The 27,650-nt window shown below is 42.7% G+C and overlaps 1 protein-coding gene across 5 annotated transcripts in view; it reads right to left on the bottom strand.

Moving 5' to 3' along the window:
• Positions 1 to 542: 542 nt before the first annotated feature.
• Positions 543 to 27,650, bottom strand: part of CLDN10 (claudin 10) — a 105,324-nt gene continuing 78,216 nt past the window's right edge. For all 5 annotated transcript variants that reach the window (XM_034758259.1, XM_034758262.1, XM_034758260.1 and 2 more), the window contains 4 exons: positions 18,306 to 18,467; positions 18,055 to 18,136; positions 1,929 to 2,036; positions 543 to 935 (listed from right to left, as the gene is read on the bottom strand). In XM_034758259.1, coding sequence (XP_034614150.1) covers positions 809 to 935; positions 1,929 to 2,036; positions 18,055 to 18,136; positions 18,306 to 18,467 — 479 coding nt within the window. In that variant the 3' untranslated portion in view covers positions 543 to 808. The remainder of the gene's footprint in view (positions 936 to 1,928; positions 2,037 to 18,054; positions 18,137 to 18,305; positions 18,468 to 27,650) is intronic.

The raw sequence follows: 27,650 nt of genomic DNA on the forward strand, positions 1-27,650 counted from the left end.
AATCCCCAAGATCTCAGGTGCTATCACTCTGCCCCCCAAAATTTCCTTTCAAGTTGTCTTAAACTCAACACACTCCTCTCCCACAGTCTGCCCCAACTCCCTCCAATATCCTGGACACAGCTCTCTTCTCTAGGCTCCCTAGTCAGCCCTGGTTCCCCCAGCCCCTAAACTCTTGCTCTACCTAACTGTTTCCCTCTTGCTTCTGTGGGATGTGAATGATTGGCTCTTGCCTCCCTCCACACCTGTTCCTCTGTTCACTGGCACCCTAAGGGAGAAATAAGGACCTGATTTTCAGAGCTGCTGATCACCTCAGCCCCTGTTGACTTCAACTGGACTTGCAAGGTACTTAGCACTTCTGAAAATCAGGCTCTAAGTGACTGTTTCTCACTGGTGAAAAATTTCACATAGGGAGCTGCACAAAACTTGACTTCTGGCTCCAAATACTAAACCTATTTTGGAACCTGCTCCTATACTGCTGCTGTGGTGTACTGCATTAGATACTGTGCATTTGATATCATACAAATAAAGTAGGTGACATACTGTTATCTGTAAATATCCTATTTATTTTTTGTAGAAAGCAAAAACAGCAAGTGATTTATAGATACATAATTTATATATAACACCAACATAAATCTTAAAATATTGTATAAGAAAATTTACATCAATATGTAAAATGCTGCAAGTTAATATTTTAAAAATTCATTGTCCTGGTGGTGATTATGCTGGTACTCATCTGGAAATCACTCTGTGACTGAACTGTACAAACTGATTGATTTGAAAACTGGCTTTGTATCTTAGAACAGTACAATTAAACATAAGCATTCTTGTCAAAGTGCTTTGGAGGGCCTTTTGGTGATTTAAAATCTGCTGCACTATTGTGGACCTTTGTCCTAGAAGACATCACAGATGTGGCTCCATTGTATGTGTACCCCATTCTGAAAGACAAAAAAATATCCATTTACAGCTCATTCTATGAACAGGTAACAATTATATGTTTGTGTGTAAAAAATATTCAAACTAGGAAAAATGTGCTTTCTCCCAGCAAAAAACAGACCTATTATCAATTTCACTTTGCCACCTCTCACCAGTAGAACAGGATCAATCAAGACCAACACCTCAGTGGCTATGCATTAAAACATTCTGTTTAGGGCAGCAGAGACTCCTGCTCCCTAACTTAAATCTCATCTGTTTCCATCTAATCTACTACCTTTCATAGTTCCCCTCCATCATCTTCCTCTTCTTCAGTCTACCTCCCTATTAATGTATACATCAGGGGTCGGCAACCTTCGGCATGCGGTCCATCAGGGTAATCTGATTGCGGGCTGTGAGCCATTTTCCTGACATTGACTGTCTGCAGGCACGGTGGACCGCTTCCCGCAGCTCCCATTGTCCAGGAACAGCGAACTGTGGCCAGTGGGAGCTGCGGGGGGCCCGTGCCTGCAGACAGTCAACATCCGGAAAATGTCTTGCAGCCCGCCAGCAGATTACCCTGATGGGCTGCGTGCCGAAGGTTGCCAATCCCTGGTGTACATTGTCTAACAGTCAAGTAATTTAGGGTTACTTCCATTATGAAGGGGCAACATGTATCTGTTCAGAATACCTATATGGTATGTTGGCTATACTATGCAACTGATTGCTTTTCTATCAGTTTCTGACACATGGTAGCAACTTTATAAGTACGTGCAATCTGAAACAATGGTTTTCCTGAATGTTGGTTATGACTTCTTAAAAAGAAAAACATTAACTTTAAATTCTATTATTTTCTTTTTTTCCACACAATTCTTTTCAAAAGCTGGTTGTAGAATTGTTTTGGAAGCATAATCAAACTCCAGCTGTATAGCTTACCTTTCTATATGTTTAATAATCACAAATTTGCTAGTATATTGATTTATTTCAATAAAATAAGTGCAACCACTTAGGTTCTGTACCTTGGGGATTTACTGTTTCCAGCTATTGAGAAGCAGAATATACTGCCACCAATTATGCAAAGTGATGCTCCAGCCCATCCAATGAATAAAGCTGCTCCTAATTCATACCTGCAGGAAAGTCATAAATATGTTAATAAATTGTTTGCTTGGGATATATTCTGAATTTAACAGTGTGTGTGTGAGACATACAAACAAGCTAAACAAATTAACGTATTTTGCTAAATAACTTTCAATACATAACACAGATATAATTGCAAAATGAACAACAAACTAGCCACAAATACCGTTTCTCTTCTCATGTATTTTCCTTTTACTCAGTGAATGAATGCTGATCCTAAGGCTCAGATGTGTCTCTCTGCAACACTTTTTAGCCTGCACAGCCAGCCTGAGAGCGCCTCACCCAGGTAGGTCTCTCTAGACCAGCATTACTCAATGACCAGTCCATGGACTGGTGCCAGTCCCTGAGACCTTTCTGACACAGTTTAGGAAAGCAGCAAGCCAGTCCCTGGTATCAAAAAGGTTGAGAAACACTGCTTTAGACTACATGAGTCTGAGTGACAAGAGTTCTGCTCCACACCATAGTCGCCAATGTAAGCCCTAAGCCCAGGCTTCTCTCTGATTTCAGATGCTCTGTGCTTCCCTAGCTTTGGCCCATATATCTAAGGTAGTTTCTATCCCTCCCCTACTAATGTGGATTTGTCCCCTGCTGTGAGGAAGGCTGCTGCCCTGCCTCCTATAGCGGGATGTGGCTTTCAGTGAGGTCAGGAAGAAAGGAACTGCCAAATAGACCATCCTGGTGTGGGTCAATAGAGTGTCCATGACAATGCTAATTGACTCGAGGTGCAGCTGGACCATGGTCGGAGACAGCTGGTAGGCAAGGGAGATGTTGTGGATATGATTTACCCCACGTCCAGGGTGATGTGCGCCTGTATCCCGTGAGGGGCGTAGAATTTGAGATAAGGGGGCGCGTCTGGATAGTAGGGGTTGGTGGTCTCACAGACCCTCATGTACCCAGCTATCCTGGAGCAGGATCTGGAGGAATTCAGGGAGATTGTAAAATTCAGGGAAGAAGAAGGTCATCAGGGGAAGGACCCAGACTCTCCAGAGGCAGGGAACCTGGATCAAGGAAGTGTTGCCCGAGGGTTTTAAAGGAACAGCTAAAAGAAGACAGGAGAATCTGGGAGGAGATTCTTTCCCCTCTTCTAGTAGTTCTGAATAACTATATTTATACCTCTGAAGTCTCAGAACTGGGGGTAGCAATTCTAATCTACTGCTCGTCCTCCCCTTCCCTATTTCTCAGTCCAAGGCTGGCCTCTTCATTAAGATGATCTGGCTCAGAAAGGCTGCAGGCTCAGATGTCTCCTCATCCCTTCCCAGCTGATACTTCTGCTTCCCCACCAGGCTCAGGGTGAATGTTATAGCTTCTAAATCATCCATTGGAAGCCCTAAAACCTACATCCCAACCTCAAAGCTCAGCACAGGGAATAGGGACCCTCCCTCCCCACCCCTGCCAATAGTGCTGTGGTATCTGGATTGTATGTTCAAGAGGTCTTTGTGAGAAGCTTATAGTCAATCTGCATTGATGAATATGGCAGTTCAATAGAAACCCCTGTTTGATGTGAAGCAGAGGAAAGATTTAGAGACAGCACATTTTTGCTTTAATTCTGAACACTATTTCTATGTCAACAATGCCTACTTTAATATGAAGTGAAACATACTGCTGAAAATATCCTTAAACTGTTCTGTGAAGCTCCTGAATGTTTTCATAAATGTGTTGTTATTATGATAGCGTAACCCACATACCTCCTGGGTGTGGCATTGAGACCACTTAGAGATTAATGAGTCTGCTATAGCTTTAGCTAAGGGCCATGTGGCTTTCCACTCATGCAGTAGAGGCTTATGCATTTAGCTCCAGAGGAGCCATGTTCAATCCCACCTGCTGATGACAAGGGTCTGTTGGTGTTACAGTAGCACCTAAGAATGCTAATCAAAACTCAGATTATGTAAGGTACAGCACAGATCTATAACACAGAAGAATGTCAGCACTAATGTTCTTACCAGATTTATTGAAATGTGTAAGTTGTTACGAAAGAAAACTACAGCAGTAGTAGTTCAAAATGGAAAGTAGCCAGGTGGCATATCTAAATTCACCCATCTTTTTGTTTGTTTTTTGTACCACATGTAATTGTTCCTCATTAAGTTATTGTCTAATGCTTTGCTGGTTTCATATTTGCGGGTTTTATTGCTGCATTTGGTAATCCCTTCCCTTGTTTGTAAAGATGTTTTTCTTAAGTCTCCCTTGTGTTGGAACGGAAATGTGTAAATAGCACTGTGCACGCAAGGCCATCTGAGCCTCCGCGTGCTTTAAAGTTAAAGGGGCCAGCGCAGGACCCAGAGAAACATTTCTGAGTTTCAGTGCTGAAGATTGAGAACTGGGAAAGACAAGTTATCCAGACCCTGAAATACCACAGCATGGTGGTCCTTCCTTGTCTTTCCCCCTGCAAAAATGGTGGAAGAGGAGCCAACCTTCCCTTGAAGAGCTGGGAGGCAAGAGCAGGCCATCAGCAGATAAGACTGAGGATGAAGGAATGGTTAGACCTTCCATATCTCCCTTTCATCATCCTTGTATTATTGCTTCTCTCCTTCCTCCCATTAAGTATAAAGCTGATTTTAGAAATGTCACATTATATCCAAATTTCAACGGCAACAGTGCAACCCAGAATTGACACCTATAGTAAGAACTCATTTACTTGATAAAATATTCTGTATGATGGAAAAGACACTCGAAACCAATGTAATATGCACCAGTGCAATTATACTCCTCATCTTATAGCACTCATATTAAAAAGGAATGCCAGACACACTTTCTGTAATATCCATATCATTAACCATCCAGTAAAAAGAGAAAACTTATTCAAGACATCAAGTTTATTTTGTTTCAAGATAGTTAAAGACATTTCTTGATATCTTGTTTAAATATTTCTAAACGATGATAAAACCTTAATGAAAATCTAAAATGGGGTTCAAAACTAAATCAGTACTTTAAAATTCAAACACATATTGCTTTAGTTGTTTTGTACAATTAAGATGCTGACTACAGACCCCCACAATCCAACAACATATCAGGTCTAGAATTGGAAATGTGTGCTTTAATAAATCTGACACCACCACTTTGGGGGTTTAATATCTTTGGTCTGTCTCATCACTATTAAAAGAGCTGATAGATGCTAAACGTTTTATGAGTGATGTCCTAAGTTTTGACAGCTGTTCCATCCTGGCCTCTACCCAGTGGCTACTGAAAGCATCTGGGCTAAGAAGCTTCCAGGATGATAGCCCCGATAAGGCACCACCCACAAGAGCTCTGATTGGAGGATTGTCCAGCTCCACTGATTGGTCCAACTACATTATTTAAACCAGAAGGAGGAACAGGAAGTTTGTCTGAGGCTGCAACAAGGTGGCTTCTGATTGTGGCTGTATTGGACCAGGCTTCCTACATCCAACCCTGTTCCTGATTCCCGCTCTGCTCCTGCCTTTGCCCCTGTTTCCACCGTGCTTCTGCTCTGTGCTTGATCCTTGCCTGTCCTCCTGCCTCAGTTACCAGTCCTGGCTCTGACTCTGGCTTGACTATTGGCTTTGGTATTTGACATCTGACCTCTGCTCTGATCCTCAGCTTCGATTCCCGGTTTGGTCTCTGGCTTGACCCCTGGCTCTGGTAACTAGCAGTTGATTATGGTGCTGACCCTTAGCTTCATTCCTCAACCTGGATGCCTGCTCCGCCCACTAGACCTGACTCCTGCCCTGACTACTTGGCCAGACTGCCTACATTCCAGTCCATAACATTATGACTGTGCATCACTTTAAGTTCAGGGATAGAGCAGTTTCTTTTCCTGCTTTCCTCTAAGATTTTTCAATCCATATAGTTTGTTTGTATGTGGCAATTTCTTTTATTGATATCTTCCTGCACTTTTGCCCAAAAGTAGAATAGAACTTTTTCTCCCCAACATTGAACTAAAAAGATAGTTTCTTTTCTGGCCCAGGGGTGGCACAATAGTGCAATGTGGCTTTATACCAATGATTTTAGTCTCCTCACTAATATTCTCTGATATTTCTATTTAATCCCTCATCTCTAGTTACAAAATGCATTTTCCCAAAATTCTTTCGCTACGTCTCTACAAAAGAAGAGCTCTTTTGACTTACACCAGTATTTGGTATTAAATCATTCCTGCCTAATTTTCAATGTCATTTATCTTCCTCCTATTTGAAATTAGTTGGAAAAGAAAAATCTACCATATCAACCTCTATACAGTACAATTAATTTCATCTAATCCCAATTTTGCAGTGCTTAAGTAATCAACCTCAAAACTTGCCATCCGAACTCCATTATGTACCATATTAAAACCCATTACATACCTTGTTGCCTCTTGAAAATTTTGAAAACACTTTCTTTACAAACAGGTCTCAATATTTTTGGTTTTCCTTCCTTTTGTTTTGTTATTAAGAATATTTAAATGAAATAGGATCTTTGTTCTTTAGAAATTAAACTAGCTGGCTTCGTAAGGGCCCAATCCAACTTCCACTGAAATCAATGGCAGTCTTTCAAGTGACTTCAAGGAGAGCTTGATTAGGCCCTAATACCATATAAGCTTCATACAGTTTGCTGAGAAATTGGTGAAGAACAATTCAGAGAAGTGCAATAAAGTGTTTAAGGGGCTGGAAGCACTGACTTTTTGCAGAAAAACTAAAAGAATGAAAAAGGTAGAGCTTGACTAAACAACTACAGTAAATTGTGTCATGAACTGAAAACCATCCACAAGTGTTCAAATGTGATACACTAAACAAGAGAGATTTAATGTAATCAAGAAGGTAGAACTAGGTAATATAGGATTAAATTAAGCAAAGAAAAATGTACCCAGATGAGGCGTGCTCCCCAGTGAACAAGCCAGAATCTTTAGCCAGATTCTTTGAATGTTAATCTGGTTGTAAGTAAATAATAAATGTATGGTGTAGTAGGTTAATGTTTTATTATCTTTGCCTTAAGCAGTTTCAAAGAAAAAAGCGGAGGGGAAGGAACATAATACTTTCACCTTTTTAATAAAATAATTTTAATTAAAAAAGAAATTGAGAAATAGATTCAAATTAGTAAACTAAGGTTCAATTAAAGGCAAATGCAAATATGGTTGGTACAGAAAGAAATAATTAAATTCAGAACTATATAATGGGGAATGATTCTTGGAACAGTAGGACTTAAAAGAAAGATCTGAATTGTATAAACTGACAGAATCAACAAAGCAATGCTTTTGGAAAAAAGGCAAAAGCTGCGCTGGGCTGTAATAGCGACGTGAAAACAATCAGGCTAATTATTCTGCTTACTCATTACTGACTTACTCTTGGAATAGTGCATTGAAGCTGAGCACCACATTTTAAAAAAAAACAGGTAAATTGGAGAGAGCTCAGAGGAGAGCATGATACAACATGATCAAACATGATACAAGATTTGAAAAATAAGACCTGTGAGGAAAGGTTAAGAATATGGTGCATAATTAGTACAGAGAAAAGGCAGCTAAGGGGAGACAACTCTATAAAAATGAAAAGTGAAGTTGTACCGAGGATTCAGATAAGCTATTCTCCTTAGTCAATAAGAATAGCTAAAGATATAGAACTTAAACTGCAGCAAGGACTATTTGGTGTAAACATTAGAAAAATCAGCTATGGAAACATCATTATTACAGATATAGGGGGAGATCCATTTATTGGAGATGGCTTAGGAAAAGTTCAATCAATGTTGCCCGTGCGCAGGTTGCTGTCCCATTCTGCTCCAAACAGTCTACACGTGCCCTAGAAGGTCAGACTTTTACCCTCTTTTAGAGTTTGACTTCATTGGTAATGCAAATAATCACATGATCAGAACATAACACTCAGCATGAGGTTTCTTCCTAAGCAAGGCTGTTCCTAGGGTTTCCTGCAGGACCTTCGTGTTTCTGCCACTAATTCTCTCTGACCAGAGATTTGTTCCCACCTCTCTATGCTGCTGGAAGTAACAAGCTGTATCTGCCACAATAAATCAGCAGAAGGTACCCGGCAGCTTTATGCAGGTTTCTGTTTCCTACTATCAAGATGGGTCAACACAGTCCCTGCATCTCTGTATGGGGTTGTTATGAACCCTGCTACGCTGTTATTCTGCTGAAGTGCAGAAGAATAGAGTGAGGCTCTTCCAGTTCAAATGATGTTGCTTATTCCTCACCTGGTGTCATTATTTTTAGTTAATAGTATCACAGTCCTCCCCACAGCACCAACTGTGTTGTCACCAACAGAACCTTACAACGTCAGGGGAGGAATATGTAGCAGGAGTTGGTGAATTCCTAAGCAACAGTTTTGTTTTGAGTGCTTGCTCATGTCAATTCCAATCAGGTGTGTGTGCGCTGCATGCACGGCAGCCAGAAAACTTTTCCCCTAGCAGTATCTGTCGGGTTGGCCTGGGCACTTCATGGGGTCGCACTGTCATGGCGCTCAATAAAAAGCCCTGCCGACCCACCACCTCCTTAGTTCTGTCTTACTGCCAGTGACGGTTAGCTGGAACATTCGTTCTCTTGCTTCGGCAAGCTTCCCCACTTTTAGCAGTGAACTTTTTCCTGTTCTGCATATAGTTAGCAGTTAGTATTAATTTGTTGTCTATAGGTTTAGTTTGGGGTACCTCCTCTCCCCCCGTTCTCTCCCGGCACCAGGGCATGCCTGGGTCCCCGGGTTTTAAAGCCTGTGAGGACTGTGGCAAGTCTATGCTCAAGAGTGACCCACACACTTTGTGTTTGAAGTGTCTGTGAGAGAGTCATCTCAAGGACCGCTAGGCCGCAACCTCCGCCGTGGTTTTGGCTCCTGGCAGAGGCACAGAAACTCTAGAAAGAGACCTAACCCTTCTTCAGACCAGGGCTCTGGCCAGTTGAAGCCATCCTCTGGCCAAAAACAGGTCTTTTGAAGGCGCGCTTGAGGATGGCGCACCAGTACGAACACTGGATCCTCCCCACCTTACCTTCTTGTGCCGACTATCCCCTTTCTACCCTGCATGGGCCCATATTACATTGGACCGTTGGGTGCTCGGCACGGTAAAAAGGGAATACTCCCTCCAATTCTCATCCCTCCCACCCCCCTTCCCTGTCTCTCTTCAGGGACTCTTCTCACGAGCAACTCCGCATACAGGAGGTGCACTCGCTCCTATCACTGGGGGCAGTGGAAGAGGTTCTTCAGGAGCTAAGGGGCAAGGGCTTCTATTCACGATATTTCCTAATACCGAAAGCCAAGAGCAGGCTCAGGCCTATCCTAGACCTGCAAGATCTCAACAAGTTCATGAAGAAACTGAAGTTTCGCATAGTCTCCTTGGCCTCCATCATCCCTTCCTTGGATCCAGGGGACTGGTATGCCACCCTCGATCTAAAATACGCTTATTTTTGCAATCACTCCGTCCCACAGGAGTTTGTGGTAAACCACATTCATTTACCAGTTCACAGTCCTCCTGTTCAACCTCTCAGCGGCACCTCAAGTGTTTACCAAATGCATGGCGGTCGTGGCCGCTTTCCTGAGCAGGCGACAGGTACGGGTGTTTCCGTACCTCGATGACTGGCTGATCAAGGGCCGCTCCAGAGAGCAAGTGGAGGTGCAAGTCGGGTTCATAGCAGCGACCTTCAATGAACTGGGCCTTCTCCTGAACATGCAGAAATCAACTTTATCCCCAGTTCAGCGGATAGTTTCTATTGTCAGTACTAGACTCGACGCAGGCCAGGGCATGCCTCCCGGAATCGTGGTTCCAGGCCCTGGGCAACATTATTTGAACTCTCAGGCAGTTCCCTACCACAACTGCAAGGAATTGCCTGAAGCTTCTGGGACACATGGCCGCTTGTACCTATGTGGTACAGCATGTCAGCTCACACTCCGGCTGCTCCAATTGTGGCTAGCCTCAGTGTATCGTCCGGTTCAGGACAGTCTGGACAAGGTCGTCACCCTGCCTCGTCTGACCCTCGACTCCCTCCTGTGGTGGTGGGTGTGTGCAGGAGTTCCCTTCGCCAGACCTCAGCCGTCCCTCTCGTTGGTGACAGGCGCCTCAGCGTTCGGGTGGGGTGCACATCTGGGAGACCTCAGGACACAAGGTCTCTGGTCTCGGGCAGAGCGTGCTCACCACATCAACATCAGAGAGCTGAGAGCGGTACGCCTGGCATGCCAGACCTTCCAAATTCAGCTTGCAGGGAAATGTGTATCGGTTATGACAGACAACACCACAGCAATGTTTTATATAAATGAACTGGGGGTGCCTGCTATTATCCCTTTTGCCAGGAAGTCCTTTAGCTGTGGGACTTCTGTGTAGCTCATTCGATACACCTGGAAGCATCGTAACTCCCCGGAGTACAGAACGAGTTGGCGGACTATCTCAGCAGGTTGTTCCATGGCCATGAGTTGTCCCTGTGCCCGGACATCACGAACTTCAACTTCCAACAGTGGTGGTTTCCTCAGATAGACTTGTTTGCCACATGGCACAACAGGAAGTACCAGCAGTTTTGTTCCTTCCTAATCACAGGCTGGGCTCCATCACAGATGTGTTCCTCCTTCCTGGGGAGGGCCACCTCTTGTACGCGTTCCCTCCCATCCCTCTTGTTCACAAGATGCTCCTCAAAGTTCGGAGGGACAAGGCCTCAGTGATATTGATAGCTTCAGCCTGGCCCTGTCAACGATTTGTCTGTGGAAGCCCAGTCACCTTGCTGTTCTTCTCAGACTTGATAACACAGAATCACGGCCGTCTCCAGCATCTGAACCTCGAGTCACTGCATCTCATGGCATGGAAGCTCCATGACTGAACCCAAGGGAGTTCGCTTGTTCAGATCCAGTCAGGCAAGTCCTCCTGGGCAGTAGGAAACCCTCCACCAGGGCTACCTACTTGGTCAAATGGAAGAGATTTTCAGTCTGGTTGGCGCAACACCATCCATCTATGACGCTTTTGTCCATACCCCTTATACTGGACTACCTTCTCCACCGTCGTTAGCAGCAGGGTTTGTCCATGTCGTCAGTAAGGATTCACTTGGCCGCCATTTCTGCCTTCCATCCAGATGCAGAGGCCCAGTCAGTCTTTGCCAACCCTATGGTCAGGTGCTCGACAGGCTATATTGCACGTCCGACAGCTGGTCCTGGCATGGAATCTCAACCTGGTCCTTTCCAGGCTAACGGGGCCACCTTTCAAACCGCTAGTGACATGCTCCCAGCTGTACCTCTCATACAAGGTGGCATTTCTAGTAGCAATAACTTCAGCCAGAAAGGTGTCTGAACTCAGGGCCTTAACATCGGAGCCTCCTTACACCGAGTTCTATAAGGACAAGGTTCAGCTCAGGGCACATCCAGATTTCCTCCCTAAGGTTGTCTCCCAATTTCACATCAACCAGGACATCTTCCTCCCAATTTTCTATTCTAAGCTGCACTCAAGTGGCAAGGAACAGAGACTTCACTCATTGGACATTCACAGGGCATTAGCCTTTTACACTGAAAGAATGAAGCCATTCCAGAAGTCAATTCAAATGTGGCCATAGCAGACAGGACGAAGGGGCTTCCAGCCTCTTCTGAAAGGATTTCGTCGTGGATCACATCCTGCATCCTGGAGAGTGCTACAACCTGGCAGAAGTGCCTGCCCCTCCAACCTGGCAGAAGTGCCTGCCCCTCTGCTCACAGTGCACTCCATCAGGGCGTAGACATTGTCAGCGGTGTTCCTGGCACAGGTTCCGACACAGGAAATATGCAGAGTGGCAATGTGGTCCTCCATACATACTTTCACATCGCATTACCCAATCACCGAGCAGGCCAGAGACAATGCAGTCTTTGGTAGAGCGGTGCTCCAATCAGTGGATATTTGAACTCTGACCCCGCCTCCAGAATTTAGGTTTGGGAATCACCTGATTGGAATTGACATGAACAAGCACTCGAAGAAGAAAAACCGGTTACTCACCTTCTCGTAACTGTTCTTCGAGATGTGTTGCTCATGTCCATTCCAATACCCACCCACCTACCCGTCTGTCAGAGTAGCCGGCAAGAAGGAACTGAGGGGGTGGCGGGTCAGCAGGAGGGCTCTTTATTGAGTGCCAGGAAGACACAACTCCAGGGGGCACCCACGCTGATCTGACAGGTACTGCTAGGGGAAAGTTTTCCAGCTACCGTGCACTCGGCACGCACACACCTGATTGGAATGGACACGAACAACACATCTCGAAGAACAGCAGTTACGGGAAGGTGAGTAACCGTTTTTTCCTGTTTGTGTGCAATAGCCCTAATATCAAAAAGGAATGGAAGTGAAATATAGAAAATGCTGTCTAAACTGAGATCCAATGCCAATTTTCCACGAGTCAGCAGTGTAACCAGGTGGCGTCAGCAGCAACAAAGGGCGGGTTCAATATCTACGGGTTCCTCTTAACAATAGAAAAAAGAACCAGCTCAAGCCCCCATCCAATAATCTGGGAAAATTAAACACTACCCTGGGCACCTCTAACAGGCAATACTTCCCCTCTCACAAACACTGAGTCTGTGTATAGCAAAAAAAGCCAAGCCAACCCAACCCAAACCAAAAACACCTTTTAATAAAAAGGGAAAATTAAGCTAGCATTAATTTGGGAAAACGCCACAACCAGAATTCCCAAGCATATGACCAAGAGCAAACACTCACCCCAGAGTACATTGGGCAGTGCCTTTGCCTCAGTTTCTCACCTTGTGGCATGAAAGTGTCCAACAAGTTTTTCTTTAACACACCACTCCCCCCTCTCTCTCTCTACTACACCCCATTCACAGTTGCTGTCCTTGGTCAGTGAGGACCCAGAGTTCAGAGGCCCATTCATCTCCCACCCCGGGGTGGGGTGTGTCGAGCAACACCTCCGCTACTGCACCGCCACAACTGGCTCATAGTTCCTGCCATTCACTCTGACACTGCTACCGCTGTTCACGGTGCCACCACCAGGATTCACTCTGCTGCCACTGCCTGCTGCTCTGTCGGCCACCCTTTGCTACTGGTGTCTCTCTGCTGCAGCATCACTTTCTGAGGTTCTGCCACTTCACCAAGCTCTCAGTGATTTCAGCTGGCAGAAACCTCCCTGCCACTGGGGAACCTCACTATTGGTGTAGGTTGTACAGTCTCTTTCACTGCAACACTGTCCCACACCAGATGTAAGGCTCAGCACCTGGTTATCAGTGACTGCAGCTCTAGTGATCAGTGAACAAAACAAAGACTCTCAACTGAGTCTAATAACTGTGTCTTTAAACAGTGTAGAGGAGAGGGTCAAATGTTGTCTAGGACTCCTTAGGCAGAGCCCACAGTACCAGATAGGAACTGGCCCTGCCATTTCTCCCCTTCACTGGGAAGCAAGTGAGGTTCAGTTTAGGGTGACCCCCTTCAATCAGGACAGGCCAAATACAGTTCTGCTGCCCTTTACTCATACCATAAGGAAAACAAAATTCATTACCCACCCACCCCCAATGTGATTTGAAACCCAACACCAGCCAAAAGTGATCATTTTGGCAAAGCAGCTCTGTCAAGCTGAGCACCTAGGCAGAGTAGGTGTGTCTATGCAAACATGGTCTGCTCCTGAAGTCTTTTCCCCCAGTTCATCGCTAGATGTCAGGAGAAAGCTCATTCAGGCCCGGCTTACATCAGCAAGGCATCTGACACAATCAGGACATGGGCAGTCAGACCTAATGGTCAGAGCAAGCATCAGGAGGCAGGCAGGGTCAGTTTACCAGGAGCGTGGGGTCAGGCACTAGGTTACAGAAAGCAATCAAAGAGCGAAGTCAAGGACAAGCCAGAGTCTAGGTTCTAATCACAAACAGGGTCTGGAGCAGGCAATCTGTGCTATTGCTCAGACAGCTCCCCTTCCTGGCTTCCTGGTTTAAGTATTGGCACAGGCTAATCAGTGGACTCTGCAGGGCCACCACTCAGGTCGTGCTGGGCAGTACATCCTGCTGAGCCCAACCTCACAGGGTCCTCCTGTGGAAGCCAAGCCTAAGCCTCCACTAGTGCTGCAGAGATGTCAGCAGCCCAGAGTCTTTATGGTCCTAGGTTCCACCCCTGCAGGTTCTTACAGCCTCAAAGTGTGGTCCAACATCACTAAACCTTTCTAGCCCAGTAACCAATACACACTTAAAGAGAAATGGAAAAAGCTTATATGCCAAGTAAATTCAGATAAATATATTTTCAATGGTTTATGGTGTGCATCATGCTAAGAAGGTGAATAAAAAACAAAACCACTTTAAAGGTAGAAAAATACTAGGACAGCAATAAATACCAAAAAATAAAAACTTGCTAGATTGAAAGCTGTCCATTAGGAGACAGATAAGCATGATATGACAGATTTTGATGGGATAGACTATAGGCACTGGAATGAAGAGGAGGAAGGCACACAGCCATCCTGTAACAGCAGAATAATAATTACTGAGGCCAAGGTATGCAAGTATATACACAGGAAAGAATTTTTAAGGAAAGAATACCAAAACCTGTTGCAGAGGGAGAGAGGGCAGTCAACTGACACACCACTCATACTCCAAATCAAGTTCATTGCTTGACCTATCCCTACTGGCTTTATTTTGGTATCCCTCTGCCTTCCCCTTTGCATGTGATGATTTGTTGCTGACTCTTCACTTAACACAGCCTTTTCATCTTCCAGGCAACTGCTGCCAGTGGTCATGAAACAAAATGTGCTTTAAGCTTTTTCAAAGTTTTAGCCTCAGCTGTCTTTGATCACATGGGCTAGTGGATACCAACAACGAACAGTCTACAGAAGGCCCAGTGTAATTTTTGGAAAGCTTGGTGGTAGGTCTTTCAAGTAGAACTAGAGATGTCTGTTAGTTATCTTGACAGGCATGTCCAGACAACATAAATGATTCCTACCAAACTTTCCATAAATTAAGATATCAGTCCTTAGAGGCTATTGCCAACAGGATTTTCTGGGTGGTCGTAAGGGGAAACAGGAATTCACATCTGCTGGTTATGAACAGGAGGCCATTAATAAGAAAGAGGAACTCATTCAATTGCTGGATCAAATCAGGTGTGCTTAATAAAGAGAGAGAGTCACAAAGATGGTCTTTACTCATCCTAGTCAGAAAGCCTGGCAGTCTAGCTGGAGATTCCAGCCTTGGCAAAAAGGAGTTCCTAGTCACTGAAAATGGAGCCCCGCTGCTACTGCGCTATACGTAAACTCGTGTTATATCGGGTCGCGTTATAGCGGGCTAGAGGTGTACCAATATTAACTCGTCAAGGAAAAAAAAGAACAATGAGTGGAAATTCTAGCACTGACACAGATCTCATTAAAGATCTTAAGTAAGTTAGTTAAAATAAGGAAGAGCTATTTACCAAGAAGACAGAGAATGTTCAGCATTCTTTTTGTGAAATGGAATTTAGGCTGAGAACTAGGAAGATTTCTGTTGAGTTGCTTGAAAAATCAGTGACTGCTCATGGAACTAAACTGGAAACACTGCAGAGGGTTTTTGAAATTCTTGTTTTTAAGTATAAAGTTAAAGTACAAAGGAAAATAAAACTTATGAAAAATCTATAAGACATAATTAAAGGTCAGTTTTTTCAAATCTGAATGTCTAAAATGTGGCCGCTTAATCCGAACTTAGATATCTAAATATAAATTGCCTGATTTTCAAAGGTCCTGAGCACATGCAGTGCCAACTGTCTTAAATGGGAATTTTTAGATCACTTCTGATAATCAGGTCATTTATATTTAGGTGCCTTATGTCCCAGTCCTACAAAAACACACTTGTGTAACTTTAAGACCACAAATAGTCCCATTGTTTTAAAATTAAATATTAGGACTGTCAAGCATTTAAAAAAAATTAATCACAATTAATCGCATGATTAAAAAAATGAATAGTGATTAAGTGTGCAATTGCACTGTTAAACAATAATAGAATACCATTTATTTAAATATTTTTGGATGTTTTCTACATTTTCAAATATATTGATTTCAATTACAACACAGAATACAAACTGTACAGTGCTCACTTTATATTGATTTTTATTACAAGTATTTGCACTGTAAAAAAAACAGAAATAGTATTTTTCAATTCACCTAATACAAGTACTGTAGTGCAATCTCTTTATCATGAAAGTTAAACTTACAAACATAGAATTATGTACAAAAACAACTGCATTCAAAAATAAAACAATGTAAAATTTTAGAGTCTGCAAGTCCATTCAGTTCTAATTCTTGTTCAGCCAATCGCTCAGACAAGCTTGTTTATATTTTCAGGAGATAATGCTGCCTGCTTCTTATTTACAATGTCACGTGAAAATAAGAACAGGCATACTCGTGGCACTGTTGTAGCCGGCTTCACGAGATATTTATGTGCCAGATGCCCCTTCATGCTTCAACCACCATTCCAGGGGACATGCTGATGACAGATTCTGCTTGATAACAATCCAAAGCAGTGTGGATCGATGCATGTTCATTTTCATTATCTGAGTCAGATGCCACCAGCAGAAGGTTGATTTTCTTTTTTGGTGTGTGGGTTCTGTAGTTTCCGCTTCGGAGTGTTGCTCTTTTAAGACTTCTGAAAGCATGCTCCACACCTCGTCCCTGTCAGATTTTGGAAGGCACTTCAGATTCTTCAACCTTGGATCGAGTGCTGTAGCTATCTTTAGAAATCTCACATTGATACCTTCTTTGTGTTTTGTCAGCTCTGCAGTGAAAGTGTTCTTAAAACGAACAACATGTCCTGGGTAATCATCTGAGACTGCTATAACATGAAATATATGGCACAATGCGGGTAAAACAGAACAGGAGACATACAATTCTCCCCCAAGAAATTCAGTCACAAATGTAATTAACACATTATTTTTGAACGAGCATTACCAGCATGGAAGCATGTCCTCTGGAATGGTGGCTGAAGCATGATGGGGCATACAAATGTTTAGCATATCTGACGCGTAAATACCTTGCAATCCCAGCTACAAAAGTGCCATTCGAACACCTGTTCTCACATTCTGGTGACATTATAAATAAGAAGAGGGCAGCATTAACTGCTGTAAATGTAAACAAACTTGTTTGTCTTAGCGATTGGCTGAACAAGTAGTAGGACTGACTGGACTTGTAGGCTCTGAAGTTTTACATTGTTTTGTTTTTGAATGTAGTTATGTAACAAAACAAATATACACTTGAAAGTTGCACTTTCACAACAAAGAGATTGCACTACAGTACTTGTATGCAGTGAATTGAAAAATACTATTTCTTTTGTTTATCATTTTTACAGTGCAAATATTTGTAATAAAAAATACTATACACTTTGATTTAAATTACAACCCAGAATGAAATATATATGAAAATGTAGAAAAACATCCAAAGTATTTAATACATTTCAATTGGTATTCTATTTTTTAACAGTGCGATTAAAACTGCAATTAGTCGTGATTCATTTTTTTAATCGTGATAAATTTTTTTTAGTTAATCGCGTGAGTTAACTGCGATTAATCAACAGGCCTATTAAATATATATTATAGGATCATGGCCTAAATAAGGATTTATAAGCCAAATTTTAGGCACTCATGATTAAAAAAATTTTCCCTGAAGAATACTTTTAGAAAATATTTGCAAGATGATTTAGAATTTAAGGTAAGGTTTTATCCCTTTGTGAAAATCATACTTTCTATGAAATGTTCATAAGAGAGCATTTCTGTTTCATCTGTTGATGAATATTGAATTATTTGCCCAATGGGTATCTCTGTCTTCTGATAAATCTTCTGACATTTTTCTTCTGAATTAGTGACAAATATAAACATAAGAATCAGCTCAGCTAAATTGAATCACTCCTCTGCATCTGCTGTAGAACATGACTATGCCTTTAGGCAGAGAAATATGGTTGCTTTATTAGTGATATGGGAAGGCTTGACATAAGTAATTGTTTTTGTTAGTTCATTAAATTCACCAGTAAGTTTATTATGTACAATTTCCTATTTTTGATTTGAGTAATAAGAGGAAAGAAAGTTACAGACCCAACATTTCTCCTGTGTCTGGGGCTGGGAACATCTACTTTCTTTACAAACATACTTTGGTATATGTTTTAAACAATCTAAGGCATGATTTGTTTGAAAAATTCATGGGCATAAAGAAGTACTTACTTTTGTGCAATAAAAGTAGGATCAAAGAATTCAGATGTAATTCTGTTCGCATACAGGGAGCAACCAGTCATAGAGCACAACCCTAAAATGCACCAGATGAATAAATCATTGAGTGGAATCAGTATAATAATTATGGGCCTGATCCTACTGCCAGTGAAGCCATTGGGAGTTGTGCCACTGATTTCTGTGGGAGTAGGATGAGGTCTGATGTGAATTCAAATATATATTTAAAGTTAGAATTGCATATTTACCAGAAAGTATGAAAATCATCCCAGCTAAACAAGCGACTTTAGCTTTAGTCTGATCTGAGCCTCCAACTTTCGTACACTTCATCCCAACCAGTGCAAATATGGAGCCAAAGAATCCAAGGCTGACAGCAGCAATCATGAGTCCTCTGCAGGCCTGGATATAACCTGTAATCACAATGTGTAATTCTGATATTAGAATAGCATTAACTAATGGTTTTCATTGTAGTACCTTTGGTTGACTCTGCCCATGGTTGCACAGGAATAACTGTAAGCAGAATTATGGCCTGGCTTTTCTTGTGATTTAATCTCATTTTTGAGCATGGCCATACAGGCTACTGCATACCACCTGCAAGATGATCAGTCCCTTCATCTTAATTAAAGTTTGATCCAAATCCCATTGAAATTAAAGGAAATACTCCCATTGAGTGCAATGGGCTTTGGATTAGGCACTAAAGCCCAGATCCACAAAGGTATTTAGGTTCCTAACTTCTACTGATTTCACTGGAAATTAGGAGCCTACCTACCTGTGAGAAGCTGGGCCAAAGACCCTGATTTAGCGAAATATTGAAATACATGCCTAACTTTATGCACACGAGTATTGATTTCAGTGGAACTACTTGTATGCTTTAAGTTAGGCATATGCTTAAGTACCTTGCTGAATGAGGGCCTTTCTTCAGTGGCACTTGAGGATACCCAGTACCTCAGAGAGGTAATGCCCTTAAACAGGATAAACTGAGTACTATTTTCTACCTTCAGAAAATTAATTATAGTTAGGGTGACCAGATAGCAACTATGAAAAAATGGGAGAGGGGGTGGGGAGGGGGTAATAGGCGCCTATATAAGAAAAGGTCCCAAAAAACGGGACTGTCCTTATAAAAATGGGACATCTGGTCACCGTAATTATAGTTGAAATACTGTGATAAACAGTACTGTAATTATGGGTGGGGCAATGCAATATTGTACAATTAAATAATCACTAAGAGATTATTCCCTATAACATATTATGGCTTTCATTTAAAATGAATATATACTTGCATTAGTTTTATTTATTCATTTCATCTTGATACCGGGGTGTGTGTGTGTGTGAAAAACATTTCTGATTGTATTACTATTCGAACATGCTATACTTTACCCATTCCTTCACAGCCTTATTAGATTTCTTAATGATAGATACCAAATAAACAGGAAACCTGTGTAAAAGTTACATAATTAATGGAGTGTGCATTCATCAAAATATTTTAAAATAGTATTGGTTAGAGCTCCATGTAAAAAGTAACACACAAGAAGCCATTTGCAGAGTACACCAAGTTTTATTGATCCTACAGAACTCAGGAACTATCCTATGTATTCTTGAATACCAGCTAATGGCATTTTATCTATTAACTATTTATGTATATTACACATGAAAACACTATATTAAAAGAACATTAGTAAGATTGCAAAGTCACACACTCAAAAGTTAGGAAATGGCAGAAATTAAGTTGTTGGGGAAACCTTAATTGGGCTTTCTTGTGTGTATGCATTATGACATGGTCTTTAATTATGTGATCACATATTTTTTTCACAAGACTGTGCCTCATTTGGTGCACAGGAGAGACAATGCTCATTTAATGAACAACTATTAAATATTTTATTTTCTCCTCATTGTTCAGTGTGTAGCTCCTGGCCTTATTTACTGCACACTTTTCAAATCCTTCTCTGAAAACAGAATTATTAATTTTCTTCATAGGGTTTTCTATGGTGATCATCATTATAGTATCTGAGCACTTCACAAACAATGGATTTACTTGCACAACACTGCTGTGAGATGAGGGGATATTATTAATCCATTTTACTGCTGGGGAACTGAGGCACAGTGAGATTAATAATAAAAATGTCCATTAATTTTTGGTGCCGAATTTGAGACACGTAGGCCCTGATTTTTCAGAGTACATAGCATTTATATAGCACTCAGTATGTTCAAAGCATAGCTCCCATTGACTTCAGTTGCATCTGTGAGTCCTTAGCCCTTCTGCTAATCAGACCCTAGAGACTCGTGTTGGGCACTAAGAAAATGAGGAACACACAATTAGCGACAACCTGTGAAAAGTTTGGGTTAATGACTTACTTAGCATTACATAGGAACTATATGACAGAGTCAGAGAGAGACTCCAATTCTCTAGAGTAGAACACAACCGCCTTGATAGGGTTGACAATCCTCCAGGATTGTCCTGGAGTCTCCAGGAATTAAAGATTAATCTTTAATTAAAGATTATGTCATCTGAGAAAACCTCTAGGAATACATCCAACCAAAATTGGCAACCCTACTTGACTATGACATCATCCTTTTTCTTTCTGAAGTCCACTGACTAACTCACTACCAACTTTCCAACTTCTGAAACAAATGAGGTGGGGTCCTCGAGACAACAGCCTCTTTCAATATACTATTATGATTCAGCCCCAGAATAGGGTAGAAAAAATAGTATGTGATCATGTCATTAAAGATCATGTAATCATACATCGTAATGCGTATGCACAAAGGGGCCAAGTTGAGGTTGCATAGACAACTTTACTTCTGATATTTCCTATCTTTTGAGTGCTTGACTTTGCAATCTTAATAATGTAGTTTTAAGGCAATTAAAAAAAAAGTAAACTGAAAAAATAAATTCCATCATGTGGTATCATATTGACATGTACATGGATCATTAGCAGGGTTTAGATCCACTTTAGATCCACTGCACAGATCTCTGCCTCTTGAGTTAATGGCATGAACAGTAGCAGTAGGGAGTTGTCCTTCTCTAATTGGCCCAGCAGTAGAAAGGGCTGGTATACCTTGCCAGTAGGTTTACATCTATTTCTTGACAGCAGAGGAAGGGTGAGATTCAAGAATCTTGGGTTCCATTTCAGACTTTGGAGGGGAGTGTGCTTTAGTGGACACAGACTCTTCTGCCCATTCCTCTCAAGTATTGATTAGCACCTTCTGCTCCTTCTCTCCAACCTGTCTGTGTCCCAGTTCTGTCTACCGTACTAGCAACTCCTCATTGCAATCCTGTTCTCCTCACATAGCCAGTCCCAATCTTCACTCCTGAGGCTTCTGATCTCAGTCCCAGTCTCCTTGCCCAGCAGCTCCTAGTCTCACTCCTCTGGATTCCCCACCTCAGTCTGCTTCCTCCAGTCTCAGTCTCCCCATTTGCTCCTACTCCCAGCCTCCTTGCCCAGCCATTCCTGATCCCTCCCACACTCCACCTCTGATTCCTTGTTCCCAGTTTCCTTGCCCAGCCAGTCCCAGTTCCCTCCCCACCCCCAATCTCTCTGTTTCTCTCCCCACCTAGTCTCCAGTTACCCCATCCCAGTGTCACAATAAAATTGCTCCCCCATGGGGTCCCCTGGGTAAGCACCAGCATTGTATATTGCTAATACTTTGAGACGCACTGGAAAGGATTTCAGGAAGGGTTGAAGGTGTGAGTGTGGAGTGAAAAATTCCTTTGCAGGTTGCGAGAGGCTGAAGGGGGAAGAAGGGAGAAGGGAACGGGTTAACTCAATGCTCCATCTAGGTCCAAAGATAAGAAGCTGACTCCAGCCTCCCAAGGCCAATGCACACAAACAGAGTCTCTGATGCCGAAAAGCCAAAAGCTCGTATCTCAACCCCGGCCAGCCATAAAAAAAATAAAAAATTAAGCTGAACCAACCCGCAGTAGCTGCAAAACTAGTAAAACTGAAAAAGTCAGCAAGTCTCATGTCCCTGAAGCCGGTGTGTTTTGGGAAAGTTGAGGAAGCCACGAAAAGCTGATTGGGACTGGTACAAAAAGCATGGGGGCCTGGGGTCCCGGGACAAAACGCCCCCCAAAAAACCCAGGACCTAAAGCCCTCCCAAAAGCTAAAGCAAGTTGAGAATCAACAGCGGACCTGGAATGGCCTGTGCACAGAACAGAACTCTCGTCCACCCTTCCCCCTCTTCTTCTTACGTTACAGCTGGGCTTGACCAGCATTGGGTTGTGCGTGTGTGAGTATGAAAACAGGTAAGGGCTTGGGCACTAACGCTTTCTTCCTTCCTTTGAAAGTGACGTGGGAAGAACCCAGCACTCACCGCTGTTATTTAATTAATAAAGCTTTAAAATTACTCACTTGGTGTGCGCCTTCATCTCCTCCCCTAACAATCCTGCGGCCTCAGCCTGATCACCTGATGCCCCAGGCAGATTGGTAACAAAAATCTGTCACACCAGCCCATGTTCCTTGTCTCTACTGGCTCTCAGTCCCAGTCTCACATTCTGGGCTTCTCATCCAGTCTCAGAGTTCTTGCCTCCTGTGTTTCTTTGCTCAGTCAGGCCCAGTTGTCCCCCCTGCACCTGGTCTCCTCCTCATATCTATCACTCCTTCTCTCCTCCCCACCCTCATTCCCAGTCTTAAACACCCTGCCCTGCTAGTCCCAGTCTCCCTCCCTGGCTCCTCTTCTGAACTCAGTCTCTCCTATAACAATGCCTACCTATTTCCTTGTCTCTTTGACCAGACAGCACCAGTCTGTTTCCCTCTTTCCCTTCCCTGCCAGCCACCAATCCCAGTCTCTCCCTCCCCCCCCCCCCCAGGCTCAACGTCACAATCTACTCCACCAGCCCTCCTGCATGACCCCCGACCCCAGCTCCAGTTATTGTCCCTCTGCCAGAGGCACCGACTCCTGAGTTCCTGGTGGGTGCTCGACCTCTGCTCCACCCCAGTCCCTGCCCCCACTCCACTCTTTCCTCCAAGTCCCCACCCCCACCCCACCTCTTCCTGGACCCACTCTGCCCTTGCCCCGCCTCTTCCTGCCCCCTCCTCCCCCCAGTATCTCCTGCATGCTGCTGAACAGATGATCTCAGAGGGTGGGAGGCACTGGGAGGGAGGGGGAAGAGTTGATCGGCAGGGCCCATTGGCGGGTGGGAGAGCTGGGGGGAGGAGGAGGAACTGATCCATGGGGCTGACGATGGGTGTTGAGCGCCCACTATTGGAGCACTCACGGAGTCGGCGCCCATGCCTTCTGCATTGAAGTCAGGTGGCTTCCTCCTCCAGTGTGCCTGAGCACCAACAGGGTGGTCACTGAGAGCACAGGAGAGACAATTTCCCTGTTCTCAGTTCTAGCGTCTGGCCCAAGCCCGGCCCCGAGCAGCCAAAAGCAGGGAAAGTCTGGCTTTGCCCCTGTAGCCTTAGGATGGAGGGAACCTGCGCTGTAGGACTGATGCATGCAGTCATGTCAGCACTAGCTGAGGAGCTGTGAGATGCTGGAGCATGATCAGTGAGGGAAGAGTCTTCAGCAATTTTACTTACTAAACTCTAAGAAGTCTCGACTGAGCATGTGTGAACTGTGATTTTTTCAATCACAGTGTGGGCTCGTTTTTACAGGGATAACAAGATGCACATCCCTGAAACAAAGGCCACTCCCCTGCCACCTTCCAAGTCCGTGCTCCAAAGCATGGCAGTGCTAAAACTTCTTAAAGAAAAAATTCCCAGAATTTTTTTAATGTTGCAAAACAATGTATTTTTCCTTAGCCTCATTCTAAGAAATATTTGAATTGTTCTGGCTGAAATTATCCCCCTTTTAGCCCCTTTCGCCCCCCAAAAAAGGTAGCTTGAGGTAGACACCTGGCATGGATTTTAACTCAAACAGTTAAAGTTTGGCAAAATTATAACCGAAAACGGAATTTTATAATGGGAATTGCCAGGCAAATAAATGGTGTTATCAGCCCTGCCTATAATGTAGTTATCTCTTATTTATATAGCACTCCTGTGACAAATGTCTGCTGAAGGAAAACAGTATTAATCTGAATAAATTTGAACTATTTACAAACATCCAATATATAAGTCATGTATACACATGTATAAATGTGGCAAAGTAAATGTAGAAAAAAAAAGTGCATAAAAAAACCATACCCAAGACATTTTAGCTTGCTACCAAAGTTGTTACACTAACATTACTGTAAAATAGCTGTGAGCTGGAAAAGTATTCTGGATACTCACATATAGTTTTCTAGTTTGCTTCTGGAATTCCTATGTGCAGAACATGTTGCATTTTAAGATGGAGCAGAGGTTTTTTTTTAAAGTAAGGTCTATATTCCCCCCTTTTGCTTAGTTGCAGAAAAGCAGCAGACACTAAAAACTGGACAGAAGACCTAAGAGATATTCTCCTCTGGGGATAGAGTTAATGGCCATCCAGAGAGGACAAGAGATGTTCCCTGAAACCTTGTAGAGCCTGAGGTCCCAGTTCTGCAGATCCTGTAGGATGTTCTGAGAGCGCCCCTCTGTAGAGCCCTGCAAATCTGTGGCTATCCATGGACCATTTTTGCGGATCAGATGCAGATACACATTTTGTATCCACGCTGGGCTCTACCCCTTTGTTATGCTCCCCAGCCCCACCCTCCTGGCAACACAGCTCACTCAGGAGTCAGAATGCCATTGCCTCTCATCTCTCCCGTCTGCTCCACATGCACATATTTGGCTCAAAGTAACTATGGAAGGTGTTTAGTATTGATAGGGTTCATCAGCAAAATGTAGGTAAAGCTAAGCATGCAATCAAATTCCCACACACTGTTCTATTGAGCCTTAGAGGAGAAATTCTTTCAATATGATCTGTGCTAAACCACTATTGAATAGATCATAGGAGCACCTCCAAATGTTTAGGGTTGTTCCCAAAACCCAGAAAGAAGTTAGTGACTAAAAGTTTTGAGAACAAACCAAAATATTGGGTAGGCTAACATTGAGTAATTTGAATTATTTTCTAGACTGCACCGGCACATATTGTAAAAGGCTTGCCCACTTGTGGGAGGGTTTATGTAGTAAAAGTCACATATGCTTGACACGGATAGAGTGAAATTTTATTAATAGTAGACTGCCAGGAGAAAAGGAGAATGACAGTCTAAAACTGTTTCAATTCCTATTCCACTGATAATGAACCTCCCGTTTTTATGCCAAATCCTGCACTCTTATTCACTCTTTCCTCAGGCAAAGCTGACAATGACGTCAGTAGGAGTGAAGTTTTAACAGGAACTTCAAAATTTGGTCCTTAAAAAAAATACATAAGTATGTACATATGTAGCTAATAAGCTGCTTCATTTTTTAACTGTAGCAATATAAATATTCATAACCTCTCATCACCTTATTTTCCTTGTTTTGGAAATGTGTTTGTGGTAACACCATTTAGGTAAAGCAGTAGATGAAAACTGGCCAAGGAAGCCATTATTTTTGACAGGTCCAATTTACTGCCACTGTTAGTTGCTAATTAACACATTAAGGTGCTGAAGCATGAATTTATTTACCCAGAGGTACTCTAAAGCTTAATTTATGGCTAAATCTCCTAGGAGAAATATTAAACATTTACCAAAAATAACTAGCCTATGCAAAAAAACAACATGGCTGAGATTCATTCCTTTGTAAAGGTCAAAGCACACTTTGGAAATAATAGAGGGTAGTGAGACTGCAAGAAATAATTAACTCACTCAAACAGGAAACAGTTTCAATTAGTAGAAATGCCATGACTTGGAATATCACTGGAATCTGTTGCCCAAAAGTTCTCAGTTTTGTAGGCCAACTAGACTTAGCTCAATGCAGCTCACCAAAGAAATCATCCAATTAGGGTGTTTTTTAATGCAGAATTTAGAAATTAAAATGTTGACAATGTAAATGAAACAAGGGAACCAGGGAGAGGATTCCATCAGTTCCACTAGGGACCTCATTATACAGCTCTAATTTACCTGGGAGTTACCTAGTTACTATGGTGCCGGGCAATACAGAAAACTGCAAAACGTGTAGATAGCTGCAGAAGATTTGTTAGAGATTGACTTGGAAATGAGAACCAGGGTAATGATCTTTTTATCTAGTCCAACTTCTGCTTGCTTGGACCAGAGTTAAATTTATTGCATGTGAATATGTTTGGTTACAACAGTGACACATTTTTTGCTTTGTTGATTTTTTCTTAGACACAAACTAGCTAATAAGAACATGACATTGCTCAATACAATTTAGAAAGGCCAACCAAGTCAAAGGGGGGATTGCCAAGGTGTACTTTATCAGTATCTTCTAGCGAAGACCAGAAATCCCCCATTTCCACACACATATTGCCACCACTAATTATTTGGCACTGGTGTATCATTATATGCATCTGTTGGGCATCCAAATAAACAACAGCCAAAACAGACTTAAAGTGACACATTTTAAATAGAGTAGGAACAAAATAGTTATTAGGAGTATCTAACGTGTTTTCACCACATTGTGCATGTTCAGCAACATTCCGATAGAAAACTATTTCAGGTTTTTTTTTAACAAATATGTTTTGTCTCACATTCCAAAGAATCTGGTTAGGTAATGATCTTTAGTGTCTCATTGTCGTCATGTGTGACAAAAAGTTATGTGGAGCTCACACATCTATTAAGTACAATGCACGGAAAAATGTATAATGCTCTGGGGATGGGTGCTTTCAATAAATAAAATAAATACTATGCTGTCATTAAGACTACATCATGGGAAACGGTGAGATTGTTTTATAGATATTGCACAGATTCCCTTTTCAAACACACACCCATAGCATTTGTGGTTCAATACAGGGTTTCTAAGCTATAATGCCCCTTTTATTTCATAAGTACATATTTGTTCAGCTATGTTATTTTAACGAGTCATTTGATCCACTGGTGTGGAATGCTCTACATGATATGCTGATGTTGTTTGGTTGTTTTATTATTATTTATGTCTGTGATCAGCAGCACTCATAATTAAAAGGGTGGTAAATTAAAAGCCTGTTTGTGCCTTCCTTACTCAGGCAATCCTCCACCCCACCCCACATGATGATTTCGCCTGTGTAAGAAGTGTCAGACTGGGCCCTTAAACACGATGGGCTATATTGTGCCCATTATACATAGGGCCTAGCAAGAGGCATTATGGAGCTGCATTGTCCCAAAGGAAAGCAAAGGTGTTCTTCCCAGACTCCCCCATGCCCTAATCCCTTCTTTACACACATACATACACATACTGTTAGTGCAGGGGGAGCATGGACACTGCTACCCACCTTCATGGAGAGTGCAGCACATTCTCTCTGCATGGGACTGGGTAGCCTTGCTTGCTAGAGCCTGGCAATGGGGATGGAGCAATTGATCCACCTCCTTTCTTCCTCACTCCCTCATGCTTCCTTACCCAGGGGGATTGGGAGGATGCAGTTCCTACATTGCCTTGATCATAGGAATTGGAATTCAGCTTAGTTCTAGGAAGGCCATGCAGGGGAAGAGGGGAAAAGCTTTCTAAGGGTATGCCTACACTGCCATGGAAGTCCAGGGTTTGAACTCAGGCTCAAGCCTAACTCCCCTCCCATCTACACACAAATTGCATTAACTCACAGCTTAAACCCTGGGTCCC

This window comes from Trachemys scripta, chromosome 1 (genome assembly GCF_013100865.1).
Source record: "Trachemys scripta elegans isolate TJP31775 chromosome 1, CAS_Tse_1.0, whole genome shotgun sequence".
In the NCBI taxonomy this organism is placed as follows: domain Eukaryota; kingdom Metazoa; phylum Chordata; order Testudines; family Emydidae; genus Trachemys; species Trachemys scripta.